The sequence below is a fragment of the Amblyomma americanum genome, chromosome 8 (assembly GCF_052857255.1).
Source record: "Amblyomma americanum isolate KBUSLIRL-KWMA chromosome 8, ASM5285725v1, whole genome shotgun sequence".
Classification (NCBI taxonomy): Eukaryota; Metazoa; Arthropoda; class Arachnida; order Ixodida; family Ixodidae; genus Amblyomma; species Amblyomma americanum.
In genome coordinates, this window is record NC_135504.1 from 34,551,717 (window position 1) to 34,561,858 (window position 10,142).

Genomic DNA, 10,142 nt, shown 5'->3' on the forward strand with positions numbered 1-10,142 from the left:
GACCATTCAGGACGCACAGGGTTGGTCAAAAGTTCCCAGGCCACCAGGTCTGCTTTCCATCGGTATATCGTGGCACTTATGATGCAGATAAAGCTATCATTGTTCCCATAGGTTAGAACGATACTTCTGCCCTCTAACGACAGTTGGAGCTTCGATTTTGTCGTAACTAACTGCCTGAATGTACTGTTCACAAGTAAGCCCTGTGGCCTGGAAACTTTTGACCCCCCCCCCCCCCCCCCCTTACGTTTCGCGGGGTCATCCCCTGTGGCAGACATTTCCTCAAACAGTTGACAACGCTAGGTACAAAAACAGTAGCAGCAGAGGGTTCAATGTGCTTCAGTGAAGCTGCCAGGTGCAATTTTGCCCACACATTTATTTAAAGCCCTCGCATCGAAGTGTAGCTCAAGTCACAAGCGAGCCCTTATACCACAGGGTTCACCAGCCCCAAGTAGCACTTCACAGGTGAGGGCGTCCATAATCGTTATTAGCTTTCAAATTTAGACGAAATATTGATTAGAGCCGAACATATGCGATCTCGAACACGTATATATCGCAGACGCAGGCTTCTAGCTCATTGTTCTTTGAGGCACGATCAAGCCAACTTGAGACCAGAAGGTGGCCTTGAGGCCAGGGAAATCGCCTGCTTCTGAGCCTTATGGCGTTTGCTCAATGAAATCTTGAGCCGAATGAAACTCGTCACGAGGGTGCCTTTAGCGACGAGTCGTTGCCCGGATTTAGAGGCAGTACGACGTGGGTGAAAGCTCTTCACGTTGCCTGTAAGCTTTAAGATTTCGCCACGGTAGTCCTGGACGCTGTGGGCGTTGCGCTGGTCTGCTGGTCGATGCTCTTGCGGGGTTGAAAGCAGGCTGTTGATGCTGGAGCGTCTGCAGGAGGCCCCTCATGAGGTTTCGTCACGGTAGTCCTGGACGCTGTTGCAGTAGCATTGGTCTGCTGGTCGATGCTCTTGCAGGGTTGAACGCAGGCTGTTGCTGTTGGAGCAGCTGCAGGGAGTCCCTCATAAGGCTTTGCCACGGTAGTCTTGGACGCTGCCGCAGTAGCATTGGTCTGCTGGTCGATACTCTTGCGGCGTTGCGTACAGACTATTGCAGTTGGAGAAGCTACGGAGTGCCGCTCATGAGGTTTCGTTACGGCAGTCCTGGACGCTGCCGCTGTTGCGCTGGCCTGCTGATCGATGCTCTTGAGTCGTTGACCACAGGACGTTGCCGTTGGGGCAGTTACAGAGGGTCCCTCGAGGAACATGGGCGTGTCGCGAAGCGGTATCGGCACCTTACCGGGCGGGCCACTGTCAGAGTCTGCGGGAGCGCTGGGTTCCAGCGACCAGCCGCAGCTGGACCTGCCGTGCTGCAGGTCGTCAACCTGAGACGAGACACCGTCTGTCCCAGCGTGCCGGTAACAGCGGCACGTCCGACTCGAGGTCTCCGACTCCGCCCTGCGAAGTCGTGAAGAACCGAGGCTGTTCAGCATGCGTGCGTGGATCAGCCCAGCTATGTTCACACTGCGTGGCAAAGGCATCTCCCGTTGACCTCTAATTAAACCGGTCCTGTGTCAGCTGCAGCCTCCTTATATACTCGAAAACTTCCTAATCTCATCCGCCCGCCTCCCTCCAGATCGCCCCGTGTTACATTTGCCTCCATTGGTAAACTAATCCTTTACCCAAAGCGACCACCGGTCATTTACTATCTGCATTACATACCCATTTCATTTTCTTGATATAAGCTAGGATGTCATTACCTGCAGTTTTTTTTCCTAACTGGTTTTGCTCTCTTTCTACCTCTCTAGTTATGCAGATTTTTTTTCCGTATCTCGCCGCGCTATGCGCTATGATCATAATATGCATGATCTACCTCCGGAGATGACAGTTTGTTGACAAAAATGGTTTCAATTCCAAAAACCAGACGGCGCCACTAGGCACAGTACACGGACGCATTTTGCATTTCGCTTACATCGAAATACGGCCACCACGACCGAGATACTAGAGAGTTTTAGCCCCACAGTACGGTAAAAAAAAACACGGAAACAACGGCAACTGCTACCGTACGGAAAGTGTGGCTAGGCAAGCCTGGCAACGACAGCAACGGCAGCTCATCGCTGTAAGTAGCGGATGGCTGTCCGGCTACGCTAAAATTCTCTTATCTCTCATCCTCGGGCTCCGCAGCCCAGCTACATAGCCACAGCTCGCCTGCACCTCTTCTGCATACGTTCTGGACACTATTCCCTGGTGCTCACCGATATATGCTCTAAAGGAGCATTGTATATTTCAGTGCCCACCAGCCCTCCAAGCCTCCTTCTTCCCCACTGCTCCCATGAATGAGTACTGCGCTGGCGTCGAGCCAATGGAGTACGCCTGCGCAGTCTGGGATCCTCAAATAGGGACCCATTGTGCTATGCTGGAGCGTGTGCAGAATCGTGCAGTGCGATTTGTGACAAAAAAAATACTCTTTTAATGTCCGTAGGAGCTGCATCAAGCAGGGGTTGAACTGGGACTCACTGCAAAAGCGCCGTTTGCGAATTAAGTTAGAACTTCTCTACCGGGTTTACTGCAATAAAACTGCGATTAGCGCTACAACTTATTCGCTTCCACCGCATTTTATATCAAGAAGATGCGACCACGAATTGAAGATACGTGAAATGACGTGTCGTACTGATGCCTACGAACGCTCTTTTTTTCCACATACCATCAATGAATGGAACAAGCTGCATCACTGTGTTATCGAATGCCAGACCGAGACAATGTTTCGTGCAATGTTGTCGGATCTCTGATGTGCTTTATGTACTTGGATACTCTTTCCCGCTCTTCATATTTCGCTTTCTCCATTTCCTTACTTTGACTGATGTGATTTCACATTGACGATCCTTTTCATTTTACATAGCCTTTTGTACCAGAGGTTGAGCCCATGTCGCATGCTGTAAGATTATCTTTGAAAATTGTCCCCCCTGCAATTATGCCTTCGCGGCGCTGCAGGAAGTGTGAATAAATAAACAAATACATAAATAGATAAATAAATAAAATAAACTAAGCGACCAACACGCGCTGCAGGGAGCTACATGCCCAGGATCTTTAGAGCGCTCAGTCTGGATGGATGGAAGGTAGGAGCGTCCCCTTTGAAACGGGGCAGTGGTTGTTGCCACTATGCTGTTTTTTCCTTTATTTTTGTTTAACTCTGCTGTAAGTTGTTAATAAAATTCGCCATTTTCTTTAAAATACGTCTTCCTTCACTTTAAAACTTATGTCACCTCTCTGCTTTTGTGCCACCAATCCTCCAATCGCTTTTTGCTAATTTCCGCCGCAGATTTATTTACATGACTATTGTTATCGTTCGGAAGGATTTTATGTTCGTCTTATAGCCTTTCCCTTTATAAATCAAATTCACTTTACTCGGTTTCCAGCTGTGCGGAATTTGCTGATTTGTTATGACTTCCTACAATAATTTTATCAGCGTTTCCTTGCCTCTTGGGCCAAGTTCATTAATTAGCTTGATTGGCATTTCTTCGATCCCTGCGGACGTACATCTTGGAATATTTGCTTCCGCCTTTTTCCAGTTAAGATTCGTCAGTTCCACGCTGTTTTCTATTGTGCGTTCCTGTGTTGCTCCCTCATTTGGGGTGATTACTCTATCGTCTCTTTTAAATGACTCAGCTATAACTGATGAAATGTAGTTCACAGCGTCATCTCCCTCTAAACATTTTCCCTCGGCAATCGTGAATCTGTCCCTGCGTTCTGTGATCCGCTTTGCCCAGCCAGCTTATATGGTTCCAGAATTTTCTTGGCCCCCATTTAGTTGCATCGCGAACTTCGGCCAGCCAGCGATCAGAGGACTGTTTTATTTTAGCCTGGACGAGGACCTGCACTTGCTGTTTCTTTTGTCGATAAGATACCCATTTTCGGCCTATTTCCTCTTCAGATAACTGCGCCCTCTTTGCTTCTCTGTGTTCCCGTGATGCCAACCGTGGTTGTTTGATGGCCTCCCTAATTTCCTTATTCCACCAACTTCGTGGCTTCCTCTTTCCTCTCCAGCGGTTTACTCCTTTTACTTGTTTTATTTTTGTACTAATGAGTAGTTCTAACTTATCATAATCCCACTTTTCCATGGAATGTGCCTCTATTGCTTCCTCTATGCAGGCCGCTATTTGCGCTATTTGTTCGTCATTTAATTTTGCGTACTCTTTTTGACTCCCCTTCATTTCTCTTTTGAGCAGGGCTCCAAATTGTAGACTAATACGCTTATGATCACTACCGAGGCTGTACTTCCGCTCCTCGTCTATTTACATTATTGCGAGCTTGCTATACATCCCCTGCGAGATTAAGCAGTAGTCAATGGTCGTTTGCCTGTTACGGGATTACCACGTGATTTGTCCCTCACACTTAGTTTCTCTATTTACAATAACTAGGTTGTGTCGCTCACAGAAGTCTAGCATCAACTTCCCGCTATAATCTGTGTATCCATCCAGATCCTCGATGTGGCCATTCATGCCCCCCAACAGAATGATATCGGCGCCTTCTCCAAACTGCTTTATATCGTCATTGACACACTTAACTACATCCTTGTTCTCTTGCCTGCATTTGTCCCCTGTTCCTAAATAAACTACTCCTAGCCATGTCCTTTTACCGGCAATTGTACCCGATACCCAGATATGTTCTTTGCAAGTTGACTTTATTCTTTGCCAATTTGTTCCTTGATGCATCAGCATACCTACTCCTCCTCCCTTCCTCTCCGCTGTTGTTCTGTTGCTACCTTCCCAGACGTAGCCATCAGTAAAAGGTGGGTCTTCTAGATCCCTGAGATGTCTCGCATAGCGCGCATACACCTACTTCTTCGTCCTTCAACTGCTGTTCTATCTCTAACCACTTCGCCCTCTTCTGCCGCAATTAAATTAACCACCTAGCGCACTAGACGAACCAAGCTCGTCATAATCCGACTCATTCCTGGCTTAAGACAAGCCCAGCTGCTTGTGCGTTTTCTGATTTGTCGACAGGTGGCAGCACGGGTAGTAAACGGCCGTTTTGGTACTATTTTCTAAAAAAAAGTGTCCGTTGGGGGGGGGGGGGGGGTTAAAGTGTTAATCTCTTTCTCTCTTCATAGCCACTAAGCCACCGCGGCGGGTTATAGCACCGTACAGCTCCTCCATCCTGCTCTAGCAAAATCGACCATAGCTGGGTCAAGGTGACAGCAAGCTACAATTCCTGATTAGATCAAAGCCCACGCAGCGTTTTCACAATGTCACTGATAAGTAGATGAGTTCACCGCTAATATAAACGATGCACTGATGTTTAGGCAAAGAAATGCACTACGCAGCAACACGGCAGTGAGCGCGGCAAGTCAAACGCACCTGACCCGCGCGCATACGGCTGGGTGTTGGCTGCAAAGGTGAAAATGTGCATTATTTATGTCACACAGAAACTGATCAACCAGATAGTTGAGCGCCTTAATTACCACAAAGCGAACACGTCTATTGTAGCAGAAACTATATATTTTTTCAAGAAGCATTTGGAAAAGTATTTATTACCCCTTGCTGAATGACCGTTTCTTGCTTTAACCGGTTGCAAATATAGAATTTGTATTTGAATATATGTACCCGCCGCGGTGGCTCAGTGGTTAGGGCGCTCGGCTACTGATCCGGAGTTCCCGGGTTCGAACCCGACCGCGGCGGCTGCGTTTTTACGGAGGAAAAACGCTAAGGCGCCCGTGTGCTGTGCGATGTCAGTGCACGTTAAAGATCCCCAGGTGGTCGAAATTATTCCGGAGCCCTCCAATACGGCACCTCTTTCTTCCTTTCTTCTTTCACTCCCTCCTTTATCCCTTCTCTTACGGCGCGGTTCAGGCGTCCGCCGATATTACGAGACAGATACTGCGCCATTTCCTTTCCCCAAAAACCAATTATTATTATTATTTGAATATATGTGCTGAATGCTAGATATCAGGTATTGTGCACATTTCCACTGCGTATGTCGACACATATATCTGGGTGCTTTAATAATAATAATAACTTTTAATTTAATAAGCTGTGAGAGATCTGCCCCCTGGCATGGGAATTTAAAGGGACACTGAGGAGAACTCTATCATTTTTTTTTTGTTAGCAAAATCTGATAGTTCAGCATTTCATGGCTTTGTTGCCGCTTGTCCGGGCGCGAAAGATGCATTTATTTCAAAGAAATTTGGATTCGAAGATAAAAAAGCTTTTCCCGCCGCTCTGATTCAAACTCAGGGAACTCTTATGACGCCACGGCAACTCTTATGACGTCTCAGAACGGAGTGACGTGAAACGTGACGTAAACGCAGACTCCGTGATTTCTGACGGCTAGCGGTGCGGTGCGCAACCTTCCTTTGCCAGCCTCAGAGATTCGTGGCTTCCATGAATTAAGGAAAATTCCTCCAAGGTGGCGCCTCTTGTCCTAGGTAGTCATCACGCTTGTACTTGCGAGATTGGCCTGTTGCGGCGACACCTGTATTTTGGTTCTTGCTATTTTCTACATTACAAGAGCTTTGTTTTCAGTAAGAGTTGCATTTTTGTGATCAGGAGCTGCTATTCTATCGATACAAGCCAACTTCAATTTCTCCTCAGTGTCCCTTTAATGCTTCGTAAGGGATGGGATTATCTCTTGCCAGCGACAAATGTTTCGTTGTCTGAATAAAACAAGTTCAAGTTCAAACGTCGTTCCAGACTCGCACCTTGCGAAGTCCAGCGACAGCTCATCAGCCACGGGCGCCGACTGTGACGTGAATTTGGTGGCCGACGACTGCGAGCAGCCGGGCAGCAGAGACGACTCATCGCCTTCCTCGGGACGTGCGGCGACGGCAGGGGGCGCGTCGACGACTGCGGGCTCGTCAGCGGGCATCTGCTGCGCGTTGGCCTCGTCGGGGACGACATTGTCCATGGTGACGTGGATGCCCGTGCAGTAGCGCCTGGGTTGCGCGTGCGAGCCATACATAGCTACTCCATCTGTATACATATCTCTCGGAGCAAAGCAGAGACTGACAGAAAGAATAGAATGTCTTTTTTTTTACGACGTAACGTCAAATTCTTCGTGCCCCATAGCTGTCTTTCTTTTCCGCTGATGCCAAACCAGTACCTCCATTTCCTGAGGTTCAGTGCAATGCCAAAAAGTGATTATTTCTTTAATAATAATAATAATAATAATAATAATAATAATAATAATAATAGGTTTTTGGGGAAAGGAAATGGCGCAGTATCTGTCTCGTATATCGGCGGACACCTGAACCGCGTTGTAAGGGAAGGGATAAAGGAGGGAGTGAAGGAAGAAAGAGGTGCCGTAGCGGAGGGCTCCGGAATAATTTCGACCACGTGGGGATCTTTAACGCGCACTGACATCGCACGGCACATGGGCGCCTTAGCGTTTTGCCTCCATAAAGAGGCAGCCGCCGCGGTCGGGTTCGAACCCGGGTACTCCGGATCAGTAGCCGAGCGCCCTAAACACTGAGCCACCGCGGCGGGTGATTAGTTCCTTCCAGTACGAAAACTAGAGGAAACACTTAAGCTCCGCATTAAGGATCCCATACATGCGGAATTGTTCTTTTTTTACTAAGCGTTAATAGATCCCTGGCCGTCCTCATACCACTCCTGGCGCAGTGGTGCAGCGATCAAGCTTTGCGCCACTGCCCTGCGATGGCAGGTGCTGCCATCCAGCGGGTCTTTTGCGACCCAGGTTGCTCTTTCCTAGCGACCATTCTTTATCTGCCACCTGCCATGGTGGGCAGTTTGCTCAGTATCCTGTGGGCAGGTTGTGACGACGCCGCAAGGTCCGGTGGCCTAGGTGGCTCAAGTTGCTTCTCTGGTGATCTTCCGTGGATTTTCCGCTCACCGTCAAAGACATAGCGACATAGCTCCCTAACGCTGTCGCGTTATAAGCAGACCCTATACGGACTTTTGATGAACCCTGTACGTATGTTCTCAGCATTCGTAAACACAAGGCGTTAAAAGCAGACCCTACGGACTTTTGATGAACCCCGTACGTATGCTATCAGCATACGTAAACATAAGTGAGCGGTACGCAGTGGTCGCGGAACCCACCTGAGGATCTGCAGATGGAAGATGAACAAGATGGCGCAGTGTAGCACCTGGAGCGGCCTGCTGTGGAAGTAGAGGCTGGACACCACTCGCGTGCAGTCAATGAGCAGGAACCACAGGTGGAAGGCCATGTCCAGTAGCCAAACGGCCACCTCCAGTAGCACGCCCGTGCCGGGTCTGCGATACGAAGCACTGTGGCATCATGTAACGAGTGTGGCGTAGCTACTAAAGGGGGGCAGCTTCTCCTGGACAAACAGCACGCTCGTTCAACGCCGAAAAACTTCCCCGTGTCGTGTAACGGGAAGACTTATTATAGTCTGGCATCAGAGAAGTCTTGCGAATAGACATAGCAGCCACATTCTCTGTCTCCTCGGGTAACGGGTATTCCTCCATCTTCCCGGCAGGTTGTACCGCAAAGTTTTAAGCCCTACGAAACAGTGTCTTTTGTAGCGAAAGCTACATTACGGTAGCATTTCGAGCCTTCAGCGTGGCGGCGTTTCCACCCTGTGGCTGCGCCGCCACGCTCTCACGAGGTTGGCCACGTGCTGCGGAGCAGCTGCCGGCGGCGCTGCGCTGTGGCTGATCACGTGGTTCGTCCCCTGGTTGGTCACGTGACGAGCCACGTGGTGCGGAGCAGCTGCTGCTGCCGGAGGCGCTGGGTGCCGGCGAAATCGAGCTGCCACAGCTGTGCGCATGCGCCGTGTCAAGTGGGACGAAGATGAAGAAGGAACGCCCAGCCAAACGGAGCGGCGAAAGACTGACTCCGCAATCCAACTGAGCTAGTTCCACTCGGCCAGCTGTAGCCATCGCGTCGCTCCAGGTTTAACCAGAGCTCAACCACCATCAATTCTTTTTTACTGCTCATCCAGCACATACCAGCTTATTTAGTCTGATTCGCACCAAGAAAACGAATTGAACCACTGTTCCTGTAACCCACCAGATAAAAAAATTAGAGGAAGCACTTAAGCTCCTCTTTAAGGGTATGACGCGATTGCGTAATGGGTTAATGCTCATATATGAAGAAGCTCATTCTTTACTTTACATTTATAGATCCCTCGGAGTCCTCATACCCTCCTGGCGCAGCGGTGCAGCGGTTAAGCGATGTGCCCTGCCCTGCAATGGCAGGTGCTCCCAGCGGTGGGCCTTGTGGGGCCCAGATTACTCTTCCCGAGCGACCAGTCATTAATTTAACTGCCACCTGCCACTGTGAGCAGTTTGCTCACTATCCAATGGGCAGGTTGTGACGACGCCGCAAGGTCACGTGACCTAGGTGGCCTGCCTTCCTCCTAGGTTGCTCTCTGGGGACCACCTGCCAGAGCCATGCAGAGATTTTTCACTCACAACGCTGACACCGGATTTTCTGGTGAACGGGGCCTTTAACGCTATCGCTTCAATGCGGGTACAAACACGCAAGCTCGGGGTTAAGTCTGGAGTTTGGTTTATGCGTGTGTCCGGAAGCTCTGACACTCTCGGCATACGCGCGGCAAGGTGCCAGTCACACGTCGTTCTTCGGGGGCTGTCCTGCTCACCTGAGCCGCACCACGTGGAAGTGCAGCAGCAGGCATTTCTGCACCAGGCTGGTCACCTCGTCGGCGCTCTCCAGGCCCAGGTAGACGGTGTGCGTGATGACGATGAGGGCTGCCACCGCCGAGCCCAGGTGGTAGCCCTCGTCCATGACTCCCAGGATCAGGTCCATGGCTCCATCCTCGTCTTCCTAGCCTCACCGCCATATCGCCGCCTGGGGGCTCTGCCGCTTCTGGACGCGGAACGGGCGCCACTATGTGGCGAAAATTACCTCTTCTTCTTCTTCTTCTTCTACCTCTTAAAACATGGCACATACCCAGATGGGGGGATTGGCCAAGGTTGTTGTTATCCTCATACTATGGCACATGCCCACATAGGGGGATTGACCATGAATTGGGGGCACAGAGAGTTTTTGAGGTAAATAATTCCTGGACAGAATTAAAATGAATGGTAATGACGGAAGAAGTAGACAAAAAGGAACAACGAAATGAAACGGGAAATGCATGTAGTGCCATAAACAAGGAAATTTACATTCACTCGTCCTCGTCGTCTGCACAATGATGCCGAAATGC

At 49.6% G+C, this 10,142-nt stretch overlaps 1 protein-coding gene across 2 annotated transcripts; it reads right to left on the bottom strand.

The window, feature by feature from the left end:
- Window positions 1-356: 356 nt before the first annotated feature.
- LOC144100202 (uncharacterized) lies at window positions 357-9,824 on the bottom strand. 2 transcript variants are annotated; one of them, XM_077633216.1, is made up of 4 exons: window positions 9,576-9,824; window positions 8,050-8,238; window positions 6,690-6,923; window positions 357-1,450 (listed from the first exon to the last, which is right to left on the bottom strand). In XM_077633216.1, exons 1-4 carry the CDS (start codon window positions 9,740-9,742, stop codon window positions 784-786), a joined length of 1,257 nt encoding a protein of 418 aa, XP_077489342.1. In that variant the 5' UTR covers window positions 9,743-9,824; the 3' UTR covers window positions 357-783. The 2 variants fall into 2 exon arrangements, with proteins under 2 accessions (XP_077489342.1, XP_077489344.1); XM_077633218.1 differs by having other exon boundaries at window positions 8,050-8,223; window positions 9,576-9,819.
- Between the last annotated feature and the right edge of the window lie 318 nt (window positions 9,825-10,142).